Source organism: Mytilus galloprovincialis, chromosome 2 (genome assembly GCF_965363235.1).
Source record: "Mytilus galloprovincialis chromosome 2, xbMytGall1.hap1.1, whole genome shotgun sequence".
Taxonomy (NCBI): Eukaryota; Metazoa; Mollusca; class Bivalvia; order Mytilida; family Mytilidae; genus Mytilus; species Mytilus galloprovincialis.
Window position 1 is genome coordinate 36,324,826 of NC_134839.1, and position 22,963 is coordinate 36,347,788.

Consider the following 22,963-nt stretch of genomic DNA (forward strand, 5'->3'; position numbering starts at 1 on the left):
ATTGATAAATGTGAATGTCCCTCTGGTATCGTTTGCCTTTCTTTTGCATGAAACAACAATCCATCTGATACAAAATAAATGTGTGTAAACAAAACGAACATGTGTCGTACTTAATTATTATCATAAAATTGAGAATGGAAATGGGGAATGTGTCAAAGAGACAACAACCCGACCAAATAAAAAACAACAGCAGAGGGTCACCAACAGGTCTATTTGATGATTGTATTCCTACGCTATAAGATCTTGCACGTGACAATGAAGGTGATGATTCTCTCTAATTTGTCCGTTTGTATATATATACTTTGTATGTCATTCGTTCCTTGTTTTGTCTTCTACGCGCGATGCTTTTTTATGAATATGACTAAAACTGTTAATTTTTCAATAGATACATGCAATTTTCAGGTTTTCCTCTTCTAAAAGAATTAGTATAATCAACGCATTATTTTGTTTATTTGCTTGCCACTGCTAAAAGACCGTGAAATGTCAAGGGAACAATCAACAAAATAGACTGGTCATGATTCATATGTTGCATTTTACTTTTACAAATAATTATTATTATAGTCTAAAATTAAATTTGTCTATGTGTATGTTTCCTTCATATTTTGCTATGCGGACAAGGAATGATTTCCTAAAACGGTACACTATGGTAAAACTGTTCTTATAAAGGTACAAAAGAGGGGCGAAATGTATCAGAGGGACATTCAAACTCATAGATAGAAAATAAACTGACAACGCCGTTTTCAAAGATAAAAAGACAAACAGATAAACCATAGTACACAAGGCACAACATAGAAAACTGACGACTAAGCAACACGAACCCCATCAAAACCTGGAGGTGATATCTGGACTTGCGGTCATAAAACTTTCGAGTCAGGTTTTTGTACTCCTACTCGAAAATCAACCAATCAAACTGCTTGATTTTATGTTTCGAGCATGAATTTTGAGTTCCGAGCACTGAACAAAGTTTGATGCCTTCAAGGCCAGGTGCTCCGGAAGGTTAAGCAGATCCTGCTCCACATGTGACAACTGTATTTGTAATTGTTACTTGACCACTGCAATATGGTATAATGCTTGAGAATTACTATCGTTAATGACATGAAATTTCAACTGGGCTACATGCTGTTCAATTCTCGACTTTACAATGGGATGTTGAACAGAATATATGTGCCAATTATTTTAACGTTCGTTCTCTTAAGTATTCCTCGGGGATCCATTGAATATCCGATATCCTTAATCTGTTGTTGAATAACCTTCTGGCGTCATGAAAAATTATTTTTTTAGTTATAACATCAAATGTTTGAAATTGTGAAATACAAAGAAGTAGGTCCGGTAAGACCCCTTTTTGGCCCCAAAATATAGCAGTCTCACAAACTTGTTATAATGTAAATTTTAAGTTATTTATTAGAAAGTAGAATGCTTTTGCTTCAAACATATGGGCTGTTTTTGACAATACAATGCACATGTATCGGGCACTAGCATCATTAAGTTATGCTGAATTACTGAAATCTTCACAATTTTAGCATTTTAGTTAAATTTTAGACGGTTTCCGTCTTGAATGAAAGTGACCGCATCCGTCTTAAATGAAGGTGACCGCATTTGTGTTCATTCTTAATATTGAAATGTTGTATTTGATAATAACACATAACATATATAAAGTTTGAGGATGAACACGGATGCGGCCACTTTCATTTTTGACAAAAATCATCTGAAAAGTGACATTTTTGGGGATATTTGATAGATTTTTCATATCAAAGCTAGAATCGGCGCTTTTTTAATGACTAAATCAGTTAGAATGTTTCACATAAACGTATTGAATCAACTGAAATAGACACTTAAATGTTTAAAAAGTGTCAAAAGTATTTCGTCAGATTAACTTGAAATTTGAAGCCAAAATCAGTCTTTACCGGACCTACTCCTTTGCGGGAACTTGTTTGACTTCAAGTAATGACCGAAACATTTGGAGTATTCTCATGCTTTTTCTCGTGGTATCTTGTTTTGATTCCTGTAAGTTTTTTTTTTTAATCAGACTATTAGTGTTCCCTTTGAAAACAAATAGATATAAGGAAATTTGGTATGTGTGCCAGTGAGATAACTCTTTATCCAAGTCATAATTTGTAAAAGTATTTATTATTATAGGTCAAAGTACGCTCTTCAAAACGGAGCCTTGTGCTTGTTTTCATTGTTAAAAGAACTTGAGATTTGGCTTATTTTTATTTTATTTTACATTTCAAATAGTATACAATGAAAATTTTTGTTTTGATTATTATTATGCAAAGTTTCACAATTTTTATAACATAGATGATCCAAGTCAAAACTTCATATCACAAATTCAGATATTTAATTAATACATGTACCCTGAAAACAGACAAAAAAGGTCAACTTTTTAAACATATTATTATTTACATACAAACAATGGTAAGCAACGTATTGATAACTAAAAATAAATAAGATTTCTCGGCAGGTGAAGGCCTTTTAAAAGTAAAAGGCCCTTAAGTGTAAACTTGATAGCATTACCAGTAAATCATTAAGGTATTTGCAACATTCACTCAAACAAATTTACCATTATACCGGAAAAAGTCATATTTCTTTAAAGAACAAAATTGCTAGACATGTTATTTATGTTCCCACGAAAGTTTTAACTTGGTTCAGAAAACGAGAGATAAGTTTTAAGATGTTGTAAAATGAATAAACAAAAAGTAACAAAGAAAAATTAAAACCGATAAATTTCCTTTATTTTTTCCTTACTGACAAAACTCTTGATTTATCCTTTTTACCAAATTAATGTTACAATAGTTTCACATTGAAAACAGAGAGAAATAAGATACCTATATGCTGTAATTTCATATCATATTTTGTGATAATATCTGTTAATTTGAAAGCAACAAAGGAGTATCCCCTAAAGAAAGTATTTCCTTTTCACAGAAATTATATTAATGATTTTCTTATTCAGAAGAAAACAAAGACTGTTTTGTGAGATCAGTAGAAACGCAAGACATATTTATAGAGTTTAACATAAAGAGTAGGTTATTGAAGGCATTTTGCTAACCTTCAAATATTTTTATTTCCTTTCTTCTGGCTCTTTGGGATGATTTACGCCCAACTACCATTTTTCCATATTTAGATAACTAAAAATCGTGTTTTCGTTTTTTATAAAAATCTGGTAATAGACTTATAAAACTACCGCTGATGTTGTATAATAAGATGTTCTCCATAAATTCATTCATATCAAATCTTTCATAGTGCTTCATCACTACGAAATTGAACATTCTATAAACTGATGCCATTAATATTATGTTTCTAAAGGGTTTTAAATAAAGTGAAAGTATAAGAAGTTGATATTAATAAAACAGTGAAAAATAGATGGTACAATAAGAGCAATTACGTGGCCCCTGAAATAGCCAAAATAGTAAATGTATATAAGCGTCTCAAAATTTTGTTTTAATTACAAACTGAACAGGTTAATAATAATCTGAACACTTAAGTGCAGAAAGGTCAGCATTGATGTCACTATGGCGCTATAAACATATAGAAAGAACGTATTCAACCAAAAAGAGGCATTTGGAGCATAGTTTTTGGTCAGAATATATATCATGAGTCATATAGTTTTACTCAACGATATGTTACACTTATTGACATCTTAAGAAAATACATTATGTAACATAAAATAACTCAAAAATGAAATATTTACAGTAAAAATAAATCTATATACAATGATAGCTTAAACTATTAGTGCATTATGGACCTATAAATATCAACCCTATCTGTATTGTTCTTGCATTCATAACAAAAGCAAGCTTTGATAACATCACGAAACGAATGATGAATACAATATATATGTGTTTCAATCACTATTTGTTGAACCTCTTTGCAAATTTGTTGACTTTTGCTGAAAAGTACCAAAGTATTATATACCTCAAACTACAAAATATTGCATTTAATAATAATTAACAAGATGCAAAAATTGTAAAGGTTGAAGGTTGTGGAACTACGAAATCTTTAAAGACTGAATGGAAACGTGGTAAGAAATATTTGTCATGATTTCAGATTGTTTTTTTGGTTTCCAAGCAACAAAGTTGCATGACCAGTCTCCTGAAAGAAATACTTTTTTATTTTCACTTTCAGAATTATTGAATTGTTATTTCAACATCGTCATAGCATACGCTATTTCATTTCTGGAACCCGCTTTACCGCTATGTTTTAACTCTGTTAAAGACTGAAAAGACATCAATAAAACAAACACCACAGTAATGCAATAATGAATAGTGTCACTAATGTTATGATTTTGTTCTTCTCTCCTTCTTTTTGTCCTTCTTGGAAATCTCTTGTGAAACAAGTTTGTTCATTAAATCACTCGTGGTGGTAATATCATCATCTTCTCCTGGAATGATTGTTATTTTTGATTTTTCACCTTTTGATTTTTGATTTTTGTTTTTCTTACCACGTCTTCCGCGTTTATTCTTCTTTTTCTTATTTTTATTCTTGCGTTTTTTATTTCCTTTTGGCTTCACTTTACCTTCGCGTCTTCGCTTTTTACTACGCATACTCTTGCGGCGTTTCCGCATCAATTTGCGCATGCGTTTTTGACGCCTCTTTTCAAGTCTGCGTTTTCGCCTAACTTCTCTGTTATCACCACTAGTTTTGTGTGATCTGACTAAGTAACCTCTGTCTATATAATTTGAGTAGTCAGGCGACTTTATTGGTTGTGTAACCACCACAGGTTCATTTGAACCTAAGCCGATAATAGGTTTCTGTATAACATTAGTCTGTTGATTAGGCATGCATTCGCTTTCACATTCAGCCTTTGATTTAAAGTTATTTTCATTTCCTCTGCAGCCTTGAAAATAAAACCAGCTACATTTTTGAATGTGAGTATTGAAATACCATCGTACCCATCTTGCGCCACAGTTTCCCGGTTGAGGAGGTTTTTGACATATTCTCAATTTCACTATAAAAGAACACAAAATGAAACATCAAATATATATTCAGTGAGAACATAAAGGCTAAAAATAAAGTTAACGACGAGTGTCCAGAATGGTCGGTTACACTGTCTTATCAACGAAGGAATAAGTCTGATTATCAATAACCAACATATAAAGCATCTTGGTCAGATCTCATTTTGCACAAATCACAAATTGTGTATTTATAGATATGGCTCGGTTTTGCATTTTAACTTTTTCAATACCTTGTGATAGATATAATTAGAGTTATTTTTCTTTGAACGATTATCGTGGGTCTAAAATTACATATGAGAAGCATGTAAAAAATGTGAGAAGAAAGACAAAAACAAAGCAGAAACAACACGTACAAAACTAAAAATTACATAAAACAAAACTCAACAAAAGAAAAAAGTAAAATAACTTAAAAGTAAATAAAACAAAAACTCTAGCTACCTTGTATCAACATACCCGAGATTTCACTTTCCGGGACACAGATGGGAAATGACATATTCATAGGCCATGATAGGTGTTGTATTACACATAAACTGCCTTCAGTACAACTTTTCTTCCATTCCTGAAATAAATGATTTTATCATTACAAACTAACTTAGTTTAGCGCTCACAAACATGTTTAACCCCTCTACATTTTGCTCAATGAAGGTAAAAAGTCAAATTACAAAAATACTGAACTCCGAGGATAATTTAACAAGGAAACTCCCTAATATATGAATAAAATAGAAAATCATATTCCTGACTTAGTACAGGCATTTTCATATGTAGAAAATTTTGAATTGAACCTCGTTTTATAGCTAGCTAAACCTCTCACTTGTGTGACAGTCGCATCAAATTTCATGCATTCTTTTTTACATCAACCAATACAAAAAAATAGAAGATTTTTTTATATATATATACTTCTTTTTCATGATAAGAATTAAGATTATGTATGCAATCCATGAAAAAGCCATAACACAAAATTAAAAGTCTGAAAGGCTGAATATATAAATATTATTTTAAAAATCTTGAGTTATGATGCGTAAACTGCGTACCAGGAATATTTTAAGTTAGCTAATATTACAAGAGTTTAGCCCCTTACGATTCTGATAAGTATGGAATTTACTTCTCATATCTGAGAAAGTATTATTGTTACTCAACGCATCTTTTAAGGTTTGCATTATAATCGATCACTCTGTTAAGTAAGAATTTAACTATATTTGTCTTAACTTGCAAACTTGGATCAAATCTGAACCTTTCTCAAAACTGTATACTTTCGGGAATCCCAAAGATGACAGGAACCTGAACAACTCTACAATTTTTGACTTAGACCTAACTAAACTAGTTCTGAATAGCACTGACCGATCTTTGATTATTCCTGTACAATTCCAATACATTTTTTGACTTATATCTAACTTAACTAAGTCTTTATAGCACTGCCCGATCTTTGATTATTCCTGTAAAATTCCTGTACAATTTTCGACTTAGACCTAACTTAACTAAGTCTTAATAGCACTGACCGATCTTTGATTATTCCTGTTCCGTACATGTAAGTTCTGATCATTAATGGCTCTCCAAACAAAGTACAGATAGTTCAAATAAGACACATACATGTATAGAGACATTGCAAAGTTATTTGATGAACTATTAAATATTGACAGTTGGCGTACAAGTCTCTTTAAATCTTCCTTGTGTTAAAATATAATCATTTTAATAAATCACTAAAGTTGAATTATTTTAAATAACTCTAATGTATAGGTACTGGAACATGCTGGTAATCATTAAGGATATTTTTTAAGTATATAAAACTTTTGCCTTTTTGCTGTTGGGATAAACAAGTACCCGGTCACGTCCACTCTGAGTTTCTATTTGTATTTATCTGATGAGTTAAGCCCTTTTTAACTGATTTTTATAGTTCGTTCTTATGTTGTACTATGAATATGACAGTTGTTATCCATTCGTTTGATGTGCTTGGACTTTTGATTTTGCCTTTTGATTTTTGATTTTCCTTTTTGAATTTTCCTCGGAGTTCAGTATTTTTGTGTTTTTACTTTGTACTGTTACATCACTGTCCCAGGTAAGAGTAGGGTTGGGATCCGGCTAATATGTTAAACCCCGCCATATTTTGTATGTATGTGCCTGTCCCAAGTCAGGAGCCTGTAATTTAGTGGTTGTCGTTTGTTTATGTGTTACATATTTGTTTTTGGTTCATTTTTTTGTACATAATTTAGGCCGTAAGTTTTCTCGTTTCAATTGTTTTATGTTTGTCATTTCGGGCTTTTATTGCCGACTATGCGGTATGGGCTTTGCTCATTTTTGAAGGCCGTACTGTGACCTATAGTTGTTAATGTATGAGTCATTTGGTCTCTTGTGGAGATTAGTCTCATTGGCAATCATTCTAGATCTTCTTCTTTATATTTAACCCTATTTTCAAGAGTGTGATGTGTCCTTCACACTTAAGTAGGCCAATTATTAAAGTATATACATACCTTGCATTTTAGTTCTGCATCTTTACCGATTGTAATTCTGTTTGCTCCAGTTACCTGAAAACAAACAAATAAATCAATTTACACGAATGTTTTTACATATCTAAATGTTTTTACATGTACATATTTCTATGTTTTGTACATATTTTTCTGTGTTTTCCATTATTCTTGTCGTAAACATCCAATAAAAAGAAAATTTAATGTCACAAAAAAATCAGTGATTTATTTACCAGTGCATTCATGAGCAGAAGGAATTTTACCCATAAATAGCTAAAATATATATCTTACAAACATTTAGTCTGATATAATAATACGACGTACGTTTGATCTCTAGATCTTCAAGTGAATATGCAGACATATATATATATATATATATATATATAACTTCTTAAAATAGATCATTATATCAAAATCATTCCTGGTGCTGCCAAACTTGTTTTTGTCACAAGGTCCTAAGACAAAGTAAAATATTTTCAATATGATTTATAAATCGCTTCAGTTTGGTTTTTTTTCTTCTTTCACTTGTTACATTAAATGTGCAAAAGTTTTTTATGCAGCGCTTTTCGACTTGTTTAGAAAGGGCGGAAACGATTGGAAATTTACATATAGAAAACACAGGAAAATGGGTCTCTGCCTCAAACATCTATGGAAATCAGCGCATATTTATATATGGGCAATCACAGTTGGAAGCAGCAGTAAGACCGCAAAGGATTCAGGCGCAAAATTCTGGTATAAAAAGGACATTTACGATCAAGCTAAGATCGTTAACACGCGAAGCAAAAGTTTCTTAATGCAACCTGAAGTAAAACAGGCAACATGCTGAAACTGAAACTTGATCTATTACTAAAAAGTATATAAAAATATATTATCCACTTATAAGCCGAACATTTTTGGGTTTCGGGATGTCTGAAGGACGGACATTGGCATAAGTATAACAATATGGCCCGGCCACTGAGTGTCATCAAAACCAATTTCGCTTTACAACTGTGGGCTTTGACTCCAATTTACCAACTAAAACATAAGTTTCCGTAACGGTTTCGCACTAGAACCGGAATTGTTTATACGTTTACTTCAAGCACCTGTTAAGTAGTTGAAGCCATGGAGTTCAAACATTTACCAATGCCTAGCCTTGTTCTTTATCAATGGTTAACATCTTAGAAGTGTCTGCTAATAATATTAACAAGAAATTACATCAATATAATGTTTGATCCGCCTAATGATATTGTTTGATCATAGTTATTATTAACATTTATAAAACAATTAGGAGTGATCAATTTCATCTGATGGGCTTTTTGACGGAACTATAAATACTACTGTTATAGATATCGTATACCTTTGTTGGTACTTCGTCAAATACAAGAAAATGTTTATCCAAAACATAAACATATTTTAGAAGAAAAAAAATATATTCAAAGTTTCAAACGTTTCATTGAAGATAAACACATGTAAGATGAATTAACCTATAAATGAGAATAAATAAAGTTAGCAAAGGCATGCTCCACCTGTGCTAACTTATAGTTGCTTACATATATATGACTCCAAACTTGCCAATGTCTATGATGTATAACTACGAATTTCCTAATTTATAGTAAATTACCTTCCCTTTAATTACAAGAAACTCCCTTTTATACATTAATTTTGCAAATGATTATGAGTCAGAATCTAGAATTAGAAATCATGACGAACCAATCTCTTGAATGAAAAATTGGTCTATGTCAAGAAAATGTAATATTCTTCTTGGAGGTTGTTCCAACAATGTTGCAATTCAATCAAATCAAATCAGTTTGTGTTTACTTTTACCAATATCAAATCTATTATCAGTCCATTCCTATAGAATGTATCCGAGAGGACTAAAATGGTTCACCCCAATAACACAGTGTCGAAATGTGATAACCATTCTTCGAGATATTTTTATGGAAAATCGGACCGTATGCATTATTATTTATGAGTTTATTTTGCAGTATTGTCGATCAATTGATCGAAAACAATAGGATATAAACAATACTTTTGTTGGACACCTATTCAACGGACCTAATAGACACAAAACTGACAAATGAAGAGAGGATACAACTTTTATAAAGCTCTCAATTGTCCATTTCAATCACCCAAATAATGTCAGTTGTTATATTTCGCCGATATCCGACTACATGATCTCCGATAAAGCAGCTAGATAAACAAAAAATTAAGACACCAAAATTAACAAAGAAAACAACTATATAAACCTCTAGTAGCATCACAAATCGCTATCGTAGATAAGCTAAACAACCACAGTCCATTCATATTTCTTTCGCTTTTAGGATTTATTCTTCGAAAAATAGCTTTGACGGCAATAGGGCAAAACATTGAAACTCTACATTCTAGAAGAACAGATTTGACAATTACATTCGACTGTATATTTCCCGTTTCAGATGAACTCATTTTTCCACTGTAAAATCTACTTTATATATGCAAGTAGGTAATCTCGCATAACCGCCTTTATTTATGCTACTAAACATATAAGGTAGCATACTTTGACCTATAATGGTTTACTTTTATAAGTAAGAGTTGTCTCATTGGCACTCATACCACATCTTCCTATATCTATATAAGTATATAAATCAGTTTGTTTACAATCAAGATACGAAAAAATTGTAAAAGAGACGACCGACTATTTATCAGAGAGCCTGCGTTACTCGATTCTTATGTTCAGAAGACATAATCACTATGTTTTGGGCTACTTTATTTGTTTGATACTATCATATAAGTCAACATATCGTAGTCTAAATACTAGTCTGAAGTACCTAAATTATCACATAATTATAGTGTATCCTTAGACCACTCACTGAGGACTTTGAATGGATACATTAATTACGACTATCTGGTACCACTGAAGAGGGTATTAAACACCCGATGACCTTTAATACACAGCGGGAACATGTTCTTTGTCTTCTTTTTACTGATAATGGACAATGGTTATACAAACAAGGTTTAAGCTATGTTATAATGTATTATACAAATAAGAAAAATTTAAAGTGAAAAATCCGTTATATATTTTAATAAAATGTGGGCGAAATTTTCCGGGTGCGAGCCGCTCTGTTTTGATACAATATCTTACTCAACGATGTGTTTGGGAGGAATAATTTCCATTTGTTAATGTTGGTTTCCATCTTTGCTTGCTAAAGGTAACGGCTCACTCTCCCCCCCTTCCCTTGGCCAGCGAAGATTGTTTGTTCCTAGAGAGAGCGACTATTATGATCTGAATGCATTGATATTTTCATAAGCAAAAAGGAAATTAAAATTTTTCAAATTTTTCCCTTATTTTTTTATGATCAAATGCACTCCGTAATTCACAGAACATATTTTAAGCAGCCAAGATTTTTTTAGAGTTAATGAAAAGCAATAGAAAGCTAATATAAATACGAACCACAGAGAGAAGTGCGAAATTGATTACAGTTTTATGTCCTATTAACTGATATTAGGTGAATTAATGTCATACACTCTCTTTGTAAGAAGACCTCTTTTATTTATAATTAACTATTCCTCTGTGACGGAATCTATCATTTCCATGTCCGACCTAACTTTAGAGCTTAGACATTTGTAGCTATTTGATTACAGTATTAACACGTAATAGAACGTCAATTGATTTTCTTCATCAGTTATTAGAACTTAATTAACTCAGAATATGCAACAAGTCCCCATTAAAACTACTATGTCGCTCGAAGCAAATATAAGAGAGTATGAATAAGAAAACAAAAATGAGCATTAGGGTCGTCTAGTTCTAAAATCAACCCCACTGAAAGGCAGCATCTAAGCAAAGCTTAGTCAACCTGATGACGCTTGTCAGTCAGCGGTAAAAGTAGACGTAGGTTACTGTAAGACATTTATATGTGTTTGTTTGTAGTAGAGTTCGTTCGGTACGTTCTATATTATTTTAAAAACTCCAAGACAAACAGCATATCTCATCTTCTCCTATCTGTATTTGAATAAGAAAACACAGATCCTTGTAATGTTTTTTTTTTAAATATGCCGACGTCTTGATAAAGACAATATGCTCTGACAGAAATATAAACATACAGAAGTATAATCCACTTGGTATATCATCAGTTGCACTTCCTTTTACACGTACGTCGTATGTTTTTTTTTTTTTGTTAGGTTTTTTGTGTGCATAGACCGGAAGATATAAACCTCAACGCTATTTCTTAATCCATATCAAATATTTTGTTTAAAGATTGAAAAACAAGTGATGTTGTTCTTAACTTCATATGGAAATGTGGTTGTTGTTTTGGTATTACAATAGTTCCGAACTTTATTTAATGTATGTCTCCAATATAATTTCAAAACGTTTTTCATAAAATGAAACTGACCAACAATTATGTAAAGAGCGACAAGAAATTTGCCTATTCATTGTTAAAATATATAAATTAAAGATGATATCTATTGTCTAAAATATAAGTAAAAAGAGACATGCGATATTACCCTATATATCTTATTTACTGATCAATGATCACTTATACCTATCAAAAATATTGTGATATATATATGAAAGATAAGATGGTCGAGTTTCTTTTACGATATATATCTAAATATATAGGTTGATCGTAATCATTGAACATTTAACCGTAATAGAGTTTATGTCATATTTAGTCAACACATGAGTTAAGCCTAATGAGAAGTATAAAATAATTAACCTCTGGTCCCGTGCCAATACGTTAATCTCCAGTGATTCGCTTTGAGAGAATTTGCTAATTATTTCTCAATTTCCATTCCTTAACATAAAAATTGAAATAAAGTAGCAAAATAAAAGTAGTTTAGATAGATATCTCTCTCAGTGGGGGATAAATACATAGATCAACCATAAGTGACTTAATTTTCAATACTTTTATCCCCTACATTGAAGGTAAATTACAATGTCTTTATATAGAATTTATCCAGTTGAAAGAATAATACTGAACCACTTTGTTGCCGATTACCGACAGCATTCTTTATAGGGAGGTTTAATTACAGTTCAAAACGAGGTTTCCAAATAGTTTTTCGATCTATTCTTGGATTCCAATTCGTTTATTCACGTAAGTTCTCTTTTTGGTTTGAAAGAGATGTTGGCATCGTGTAATCAACATAACAAATATCCCCCAAAAGACACCTCCAACTGCGGTACTTAAGCTGGTATCATGAGAATGTGTTTACAAATGAATATTAAAACGGATCTCTATTTCTATTAAGAATTACTACCATGAATGAAATCTTATCCATTTAAATGCATTCATAAACAATATTTACTTTCTTAAAGTACAGTACTATGTCCTTTCTGTTGATTTAATTAATAATTCACGTCGTTTATTTGCCTAATTTGACGCAAACTATAGTTTTATAGCATTAACTTAGAATTGATATTATCAGCTCTTCATTGGCATATTTATGGCTTTTGATAGTATCCTAAACTAGCTTAAAGAAGCCATGAACTTTCTATTCTATTATATCTATATAGATAAATATTTATATTAGTTATTTAATATGGAAATTCCCACATATTGTAAGTTATGCTGTTCATTTGCTACAACGAATCCCTTAAGCACAGAAAACATATAAACTCGTACCCAGTTTAACATCTACAGTAGAATAAAAAAAAAAACGCGTATTTTAGGGCCCTTTTTAGCAGTTGCTATTCGGTGAGAGCCAAGGCTTCATGTTGAAGACCGTACTTTGACCTTTAATGGTTTAATTATACACATTATGACTTGGATGGAGCATGGATGTATTATTCTTCCATGGATGGAGAGTTGTCTAATTGGCACTCATATTACATCTTTTTATATCTATTATTCATACTGGTCCCGATAGAAAAGCCAAATGGTAGATCATTCAAACCCCATGCTCCTCTTGACCAAAACCAGGAGACAATATTAATGTATGCATTCTAATTTTTAAACGATAAAGCATCTTAAGTTTTTGTTATACAAAATTACATAGCACTTTTACAAGTAGAAAATAGAGTTTTCCGAGCCGTGAATGATTACTGAATGCTCAACATTCAGCGGCACATTTTCATGAATATTTATGACGAAAATATGTAAAATATTATGAATATTGTCTGCATTGGACAAGACCGTGCCTGTTAGGTGAAATTCATTGTTTATTTTACGTTAAAAAACTTGAAATTGAAAATGGAAAAGGCAAATGCGTCAAAGTGACAACTAACCGACCTAAGAGCAGAAACAGACGAAGGTTATTAATGGTTCTTAAATACAGCACAGGGGCGGACCCAGTCATTTTAAAAAGGGGGGTTCCAACCCACGGACCCCGCCCCCCCTGTATCCGCCAATGCAGCGAGAAAATCCCTCACCCTCGGAGGCGTGCTTCAGCTTGCCCCTAAACAAAAATGTGTAGTTCAGTGATTATGGACGTCATACTAAACTCCGAAATATATAAAAGAAACTAAAATTGAAAATCATACAAGGCTCTCTTAACCTCAATGCAGCTTTATTTCTTTCCAGTTCCATCGGTAAGTAGTGTGATGTGTGACTGCGGTACTCTTTCTTTTTGAGAAATACTTCTGATTGTTTTCTTCCAGTTCGTCATAAACTAATTATTTTAATCGATAGGACATTTATGTATGTATCATAGTTTATTATTTTTTCTATGCTAAACATAAGTACAAATAATTTAACAGGTTTTAAAAAATTAGAAAAGCAAGAAATTATCACGAACGATAAATGTTTATGTTTATCCTAATTAAATAATATTAGTAATAACAATACGATTAAAAAATAATAAATATGAAAAATCGTGCGAATTACAATATTGTTATTCATATCGCACAACTTTGAGATAAATTGTCTCTATTATCATAAAAATAAAAATCACACGATCTAAAATTAATAATCTGATTTCTTAATGAGTTAAAAGATTTTTAAACTTTAAATTTCTATACTTTACTCGAGTTTATGGCATGAATCGTGCATTTTTAAATGATTCCTTTATTTAACAAGTTGAAACAGGGGGATATTTTTACACTTAAAGATCGTCTTCACTCGTAAATCAATCGAAAAACAACAATAAAAGATTTTTATCACGTGGTAATACATTCTTATTGTCACCTTAAATACGGGACTAAAGAAAAAAGGAGTGTTCTTCTTTTGGGTATTTAGTCGAAAATAAAGGCACTTTCCACATTTAGTATTTTAAATCTTCTTTTTATCTCCGATCGACAGACATGGCACATTTAATTGTTATGAATTAGTTAAATATTAAGGGTAAATGTTATGGTGGTTACGTATAAACCTAGGGTACTATGATCATGTGAATGTCTTTAAACATGTATTGTTGTAAGTAAAAAGGAATTCCTTCGGTGACTTAATAAAAGAATAACTAACTACCCAAAAATATTTACCACAACATTCCTGGTCGTAAGATGGTTATCAATGTGCAGCAACAAATGAGACAAGATGTTGATAAAAGAGAAAATATTAAGCACAAAAGCTCGTTTCAAAAGTTATGTAATTAAACTTTAAAATGGGCGGGGTTTTACATTTTCAAATCCAGGTCAGTTTTTCAAACTCAAATTTAAAACAAGCGTAAAATTACAAGAATTTCTTCATGTAATATTTGAACTTCTTAGTTTTTCATTTCAGACTCAAACTTTAAATTAAAACAAAAAGAAGAAAGTTGAAAAGTGTACTGTGAACTTAAAGATGGTTGCTTCCTAACGAGTGACTAAGATAAATATTATAATAGTACCAGGTCAAAAAGTACGTGACACAAGCCTTCTAAAAACCGAGACATAAGTCAACAAATAATATCATATTGGAGACTGTGGTCATCGTGCTGGTTAGATGGGAATTTTAACTACCGGTGTAAATAGTTAAGGCTTGCTTTCTATATTCATTTCATAGATCTAGACAAGTTACCTATACCATGACTACATAGGATACCATGTAGCAAGTACAGAAAATACCCACGTTTATCAGTATTCTTTTATTCTGTTCAAGTTTTAAAAATCTTGTGGTCAATATCACAATTAAAAGGATATGTTTTCGCACGGAACAATATCGTTTCGATATAAATGACCTTTGTACACTAAACTATTCAAAAGTGTGAACGCAACACAAAATATGAGACACAAGACAAGCAAAAACGCGACTTACAATCAAAGTACAAATCAGTGAAATGAAGTTTCAGTCAACAATGATCGCATTAATATTTTGAAAATATGAACGCATTTTGAATGAACTACATATAAATCAGTTGTGGTGATCATCTTGGATTTCAACTCCGAGTCTGCAAAATATACCGGCATGACCATACGAAGTTTTTACCGAAAAATGTTCTTAATAACATATCTAAGAATTCAGCATTGGTTTGGCATGTTGGAACATTGATGCAAATTAAAAAAGAAGATGTGGTATGATTGCCAATGAGACAACTCTACACAAGAGACTAAATGACACAGATATTAACCACTTTAAGTCACCGTATGGCCTTCAAAGTTTGATTCCCATCTATAGACTTGAGGTTTCTTGAAAGAACTTTTAATTTTCAAACAACAATTGAAACTCACAAAATAAGGCTCATAGTTTGGTAAAACAGTCGACACGGACGACAGACGCCAAGTGATGACAAAAACTTCACTGATCTTCAATGGTCGTTTTGGAAAGGTGAGCTAGATGGGTGGAATAGAAATTGTACAAAAAAAGAAATCTGATTCAATGCGTTTAATGTTGTGGTTGGTGTAAAATTTGTCGTCGGGTGTCGTTTGGGAAATTCGATTATATCTTTATTGATCTCCCTTTAAAACTGTCTGTTTAACATTGTCAAAGATGACAGAAACGAGAATGTTTATCACATTGTGGTCTAGTATCAACTAACCTCTTGTGACAAACATATCTTTTTACAGAGGGGCGTAAAAGGGGGTATCTGTACGGAAGAACACGAAATAAAATTGCCTTTTCACGATGAACGAAAAAAAAAATCTTGCACGTTGATCTTTTTACCGATTTCACGAAACACGGTGAATAACGAACCTTTTTCACGGCTGCACGTGAAATAAAAATGGAAAAACACGTTGCACGAAAATAACCCTTTACCAACCTCTTTACACTATTGTCAAGGTTATATTTCGAACTAAAAAGTTTTTATAAAGGAGAGAAAAATGAAACAAAAAAATAAAATATGATCCTTCGGAATGCATTTTGCTTTATGGGAAAAATTAACATAAATGAAAAATTGGAGGTTTATAATAGTTATGCCATAAACTATAATAACGGTGGGTATATAGAATCTAAATCAAGAATTTTACTGTAGTATTCTAGAGGATAAATGTAAAATTAAAACATTTTCTATTCATAAGAAAATTCAAGCGTTGAAATATTTTTTTATTATTTAAGAAAAGGAGGTTTGTATAATTTGTTTTAAATGAAAGAATCCTTTTGTAAAATTTTTATTCCCAATGATTTTCTTACAATGGCTATTGTTGACAGATTATATCATTTATAGATTTGACATCCTCTCGTATTTATTATCTACGTGTATACAACTCATCCATGCTTGGATATCATATACTTATGATATATGTTTTCCAATGTTTACAGTGTACAAAAACATGTACGAGTTGTTCTGAAACAAATGCAGTATTGCAGAAAATTATCGATATTATTACTAAAATTGTTATTTTCGTTTGTTTTATTGAGGTTTTAAGTCATTTTCCATATTTATATTAATTCTAATTTGGCAAGGAGTTTTGATAGTATATATAGGAAATATGTAAATCAATCAGGTATAAGATTTAATTTGATTACACGGCACTTTGTATAAATTATAAAATTTAGACATTTCGGAATATTAAGAGGTATAGGAAAATTTATTGTTGATACACAAAAGGGAAAATAAAATTCGTTTCACTTATAAATAAAGGGAGTCATTTACCAAATTGGCCAATACGCGAATTGGATATTTTTGACATAAAAAAAAATAAGGATCGAATATAAACATCTAAACTAGTGGCAGATCCAGAAATGTTCATAAGGGGAGCCTTAAAAAATTCCAAAATTAATGCTGAAAACATGCACAACGCCATGCGGTATATTTAAAATTCAATTGTATACATGTCTCGATGCTAAATGCATTTTTAAATACTCTTACTATATGTTTTTTGTTTATTTCAGTGTTGGTATAACTCTGTGCATTTTCCAAATTTCTAACAACACTCTGATTCAACGTCTGAAAAACGTTTTTCTGTTACATTAAAATGGTGAAATATTTGTCTGCCTTTAACATCACACGTTGCATAATCTAAACATACAAAAGTAATTACAACAAACTCTCAAAAGATGGAATACATCATTATGTCTTGTTTATTGTCATTAGTTCTTGTTTCACTGTTATTTTTAACGTTTTTCTTCCGTGAAAGCTTTTTACTATGTGCTAATAGACGGACAATATATTTCATTGTAAATTGTATTGCACTGATGCATATTTTTATTATTTCCTCAAGAATGTTAGTTAATAAGAAATGACATTTTCGTTTAAGTGCAAATTAGATTGTTGGGCACTAGTTCTAAACCTTTCAAACATATGCAACTATTGTATTTATAAACTATGTTTTTATGAATGCGATTCATTGTTGTATTCATAAATAAGAAAAAAGTTATAATTGCTTTCATCGAGAAAGCAATTTATTAAATACAATGTCAAATTATATAGTCAGCCATAACTTAAAGAATCAGGTTTTCGCATTAACTAAACTGATTTACAAGTGATGGTAATGAATTTTAATTGAAATTTTCTAGTTTATGCTACTATTTATGTCAAGCTCGTTATGTTTCAGCAATGTATGTATTCTATATCATGTAAAACTATGTTTGTCATCAGTTATATATGAATTTTGCTTCACAATTAAAACTTAAGTTAAAGGGGGTGGATTTGTAAGATACATATAATAGTGAAGAGTTGATGGTATAATTTTGTAATTGTCATGTTTTGGAATTCATACTAGCTTTACTTGTTTATTTATTTTCCAAGGATGCTAAGTTTGAAGCAGTGATATGTATATACAGTTTTCGTTATCACTCCGTTGAAAGAATGCCATCTTTTTTATATGTAATTGTTTTTGTCGTAATCAGTATCGGTCTGCTCTGTCTCTCGTATTGTCAAGTGTGTTTTCGGTATTTGCTTCTCTGTTATCAAAGTGGGATCCCTATTCATAAGTTCCTAGAGTCGCAATCAACTGAGCAGTGTGTCATGTTACCAGGCTATAATAGATCTCTATTCGGTTATCATCTGACTTTAACATGTACCGATGATGACACCAGTACCGATATGTTAAAGCAGATGTCTATTCGGTTTACATCTGACTTTTACATATAAAAGATGACATCGATCTGCCATAGTCGATTAGACCACATGTTACGTTTGAAATCAAATTAATTTTATTTATGTTAATAAAGTACTCAATAATTAGTTAAATTTGATAAATCATTGAATTTTCTAATTGTACAGGTGCGTCAAAGAAATGTAATTTTATTGTTGAATATTAATAAAGAACATGACAGTTTATAAATCAAAATTTCTTTGAACGCCTACGAAATATTCAAACATTGCTACGTTTTTAAACATTCCAAATGTATTGATGCAAGTGATTTATCTATCTATTTCCTCATAATAACTTAAAATCGAAAATTTTTATGAAATGTTATTAAATGAACGTATGTTGTGAATAATAAGCATTATATGATGTGCATTGGTATTTTAAAAGTGAGATATTTATCAGGTGCCTTTAAAATTCCATGATGGTCATAAAAACTTAAAGTTAAAATTTCAATTTATTTAAATTGAAAAGTCAAGTGTTCCGAAGGGTGAATTAAAAGCTGTTTAAAAATCTCCATTTTCGATAAAGTTGAAATTTGTATATTGACATACCACTCGTATTAAGTGAAAAATAAATTTTGGCAGACCTTTGGACTACTTTGTCAAAATTATATGGCAAATTATATCACTTTCACTAAGTACGTATACAATCCATTAGGGAGGGTATATTAGAAATCAACCACATGTCAGCTATGTCAGCTATCTCCTTGTTAATGCGATTAAATCCTCAGTTTGTTGATGTTGGATCTTTCTGTTTGTTCTTTTATACTGTCATCAGGCCCCTTTTCTTATGAAAAATGGAAAATAGTGGGTTTTCTTAATTATGATTCTACCAGAGTACTAACGAAAATGCAATCCATAATTTCAATTTATTTTTATGAATGAAATCATTCGATAAACTAGCCATTTGACTACAATATATAATGGTTTGTGTTCAAATGAATATAAAGAGGGTAGATAGTACACATAAACTTCATATTTGAAATAAAAACAAGACAATTCATTTGGTTGAAAGCAGTGTAGGAAATCGCCAGCGAAAACGTAAGCTGGTACTAGATTATAGATAGGTTCCTTTTAAACATACACATCCGAACATCTTTTTATTTTGTATAGAGTGACGCACAGCAAGAAGAATGAAAAATGCATGTCTCCTAAATTTAACAATGATTCGTACAGGACATGACATTTCCGAAATACAACCGTTTGTTTATGTATACATAAATGTTTGGGACTTGTTTAAAATGTCACCTTTGAGTAACCTTCTAATAAATTTATTTGATTACTATCTTGTTCCTAAAACATATATATTTGATATGAATGTCCGTCCACGCACTTAAGTCATTAATTATAAACACTAACAAGCATATGATGTCTTCTCCTTTGTTTTGAGTAATCGTCTAAACATAAACAATTGATATGATCTACGTTAAACTTGGCAGGAGTCTCTAACAATTACAAAATCAATCTATTTAATAGTAACAGTTAAATAATCTTCCTTCTTCTGTTAAATTGAAGACAGCTAACTTAGATATAAAATTTGATAAACGTAATTTTATACTGTTAATATTGATTTGAAACATGATTTAGTCATTTGAAACATCATCATGAATATAAGATAAGTTCAACCAAGACAGGGATATGTTATAAAAGACAAGAGTGAAACATAAAATTGAAAGACAGTTAAAGGCTGAAATATTTTTTAATATGATACAACATAAAGATTGTAAGATAAAAGTTATGATAAGAATTTCGTTGCATCAAGTACGCTTGGTACCGACAGTATGGCAGATAAATGCATAGACTATTGAAAAGCAAAGGTCAGCCAAAATTTGCGCGGTTCAGTCTGGTTTTATTGTGTTTCAACCTTGGACTTGGAATGTCTGAAAAAAAAAACATTTGAGCGACTGAAATAGACCAGTTGGATTGTCTAAAATAGGTCATTGCAGTGACGGAAATAGATCAATGGAGTATCTGAAATAGTTTTATTATCTCAAACATATTGCAGTTAAGAAGTATTATGTAGAGGTAATTTAAAGATTCAATACATGAATGTGTTGGCTTTTTAAAAAATATTTTCTTTTTGCTCAAGCTTGACTTTCTGTATTTTCCTGTTTCTGTAAAATGTTTCATAAAACTATGGGGTTAAAGTTTTTTTGTATTTCATTCTTCCCTTTTGGTGTGTATGTAACTTACTAAGGTGATGTTGGTATTTTTATTATACGACATGACGTGTCCTATACATATATGCTAGTTACAAAATATTTAGGTTTTTACCAATACGTTAGAACATAAAGACAAAATTTCAATTTTAAAAGTCAATTTATAATATAAAAGAATGTCTTTCTAGTATGCTAGTTGTCCTTTCAATTACAGATTTATAGTATACAAAAATTAACAAATTTCTTTTATGCCAATTTCATTCATTTGAATGAATAGTTTAAATAGTTTACTGTTATCTCGAAACGTAACAATACTTGTGGTTTTAAACAGTCTTTAATTCAATCAGTTTGTACTATTTTTGTTTAGTCATTTTTATTTGAAAGTAGAGACTGATTTTAAACATTAAGTTCTGCTGATTCATAGTCAACAAGAAAACTAATGATTACAAATGTTGTTGTCTAGACTCCCATTACAAGCAAAGACATTGTTTTCCTCAAATTTGATATTGTTAGTCATATTATTTGATATAAAGCATCCAAATTAAATGAAATCAGAAAAAAAACTTTAATTTTACATCAAATCATGTGCCTTTATTATTTCACATTACAGAAGTTACACTGTGTTTTTCTCATTTATTATGAAGTGTTGTTATCATAAACAGTTGTTTTTGTTTTTGTTTGTTTTTATTTTTGGGGTGGTGTTGTGAAGTTGTTATTTTCACTGTTTATTTTAAGACCATTTTTTCCAGTTTTGCTCATGATTATAAGTAATGTTTACAACGAATGACTTGCTACTTTTGATTGACAGGAGAAAAGGAAATCGCTGTGCGCAATAACATACTTTCATGCATTTCACAAGTTCTGGTAATCTAAAATGTATTATATATACGCTGCGAGTATTACTATACTGGTAACCTATTTCTCTATTTAAAAACGTAAGATTATATTGTTGATATTCCATGTTCGATCAAGAATAAAGTAAGACACATGATAAGGTGCATACATTGGGATTCATTAGTAGTATTATAAAATCCCAACTTGAATTTTAACTTGGATCTGATATAGCTTGAAAAATCGTTTTTTAAAAAGGAAATAAACAACAAAATAAAACAAACTCCAAGGAAAATTTAAAAAAAAAAAAGTTGTGAGTTCGAACCCCGCTCGTATGGGTGCACGCGACTCTAATCTTTATTGCTTATAGTATTGACAGTTTTCCTATCGAAGGTCGGTGAATTTCTCCAAGCATTCCGGCTTCCTCCACCCATTAAAACTGACCGAAAAAGTGACGCTTAAAAGTGGCATTAAACACCACCAATCAATCAAAATAGAAAATCCATTAACAAATGGAAAATCAAAAGCTCGAACACATCAATCAAACGAATACAACTGTCATATTTCTGACTTGGTATTGGGATTTTCATATGAAGCGACATGATACGGATATCATAACCTAATAGTTTATAACATCATAACCTAGGAGTCAAAAGTCGGTAATATGAAAATGGTCAATTCGGTGTTCTTACTTTCATAATTTGGTATCTTACAGACTTCTATGCAGTGAGTGAGTTTTATTAACGTGTACTTGTATAATAATAATCACCACATTATGATCATAACCCGTGCATGCATACAACATAGAAACAAATTAAATAAACTTGTGTGTGTGGCATCTTAAAAAAAAACTTTCTATATAAACGTTACAATCATAGAACACCTGGGTAATTTATAAAAGCTTAAAATTATTAATTTCTCCGTTTATAACCTGCTGATATGCCTAAATAACAAATTACTGATAAGTATTCTAACACGAGATAAAAGAAGACAGGCAAATTGGTTGCAGACCGGAATTGAAGATTTTTTCCAATAAAACCTAGATACACTTATGATGATCTTATCCGTAATAGATGTAGAATGTCAAGAGCTGCTTTAAGTATCAAAATTACATATTCTTAACAAACATTATAGCAATTCGAATATTAACGCTCAGTATGAAACTATTCCGGATCTTTTTTTTTTAATCGTAAAGAGTTACTTGAAACAATAAGAGTAAGTA

At 31.0% G+C, this 22,963-nt stretch overlaps 1 protein-coding gene across 3 annotated transcripts in view; it reads right to left on the reverse strand.

The window, feature by feature from the left end:
• Positions 1-2,198: 2,198 nt before the first annotated feature.
• Positions 2,199-22,963, reverse strand: part of LOC143063498 (uncharacterized) — a 32,972-nt gene continuing 12,207 nt past the window's right edge. For 2 of the 3 annotated variants that reach the window (XM_076235690.1, XM_076235692.1), the window contains exons 2-4: positions 7,418-7,471; positions 5,391-5,511; positions 2,199-4,945 (exon numbers count right to left, since the gene is read on the reverse strand). In XM_076235690.1, coding sequence (XP_076091805.1) covers positions 4,275-4,945; positions 5,391-5,511; positions 7,418-7,471 — 846 coding nt within the window. In that variant the 3' untranslated portion in view covers positions 2,199-4,274. The remainder of the gene's footprint in view (positions 4,946-5,390; positions 5,512-7,417; positions 7,472-22,963) is intronic. The other variant, XM_076235691.1, reaches the window with a different exon arrangement.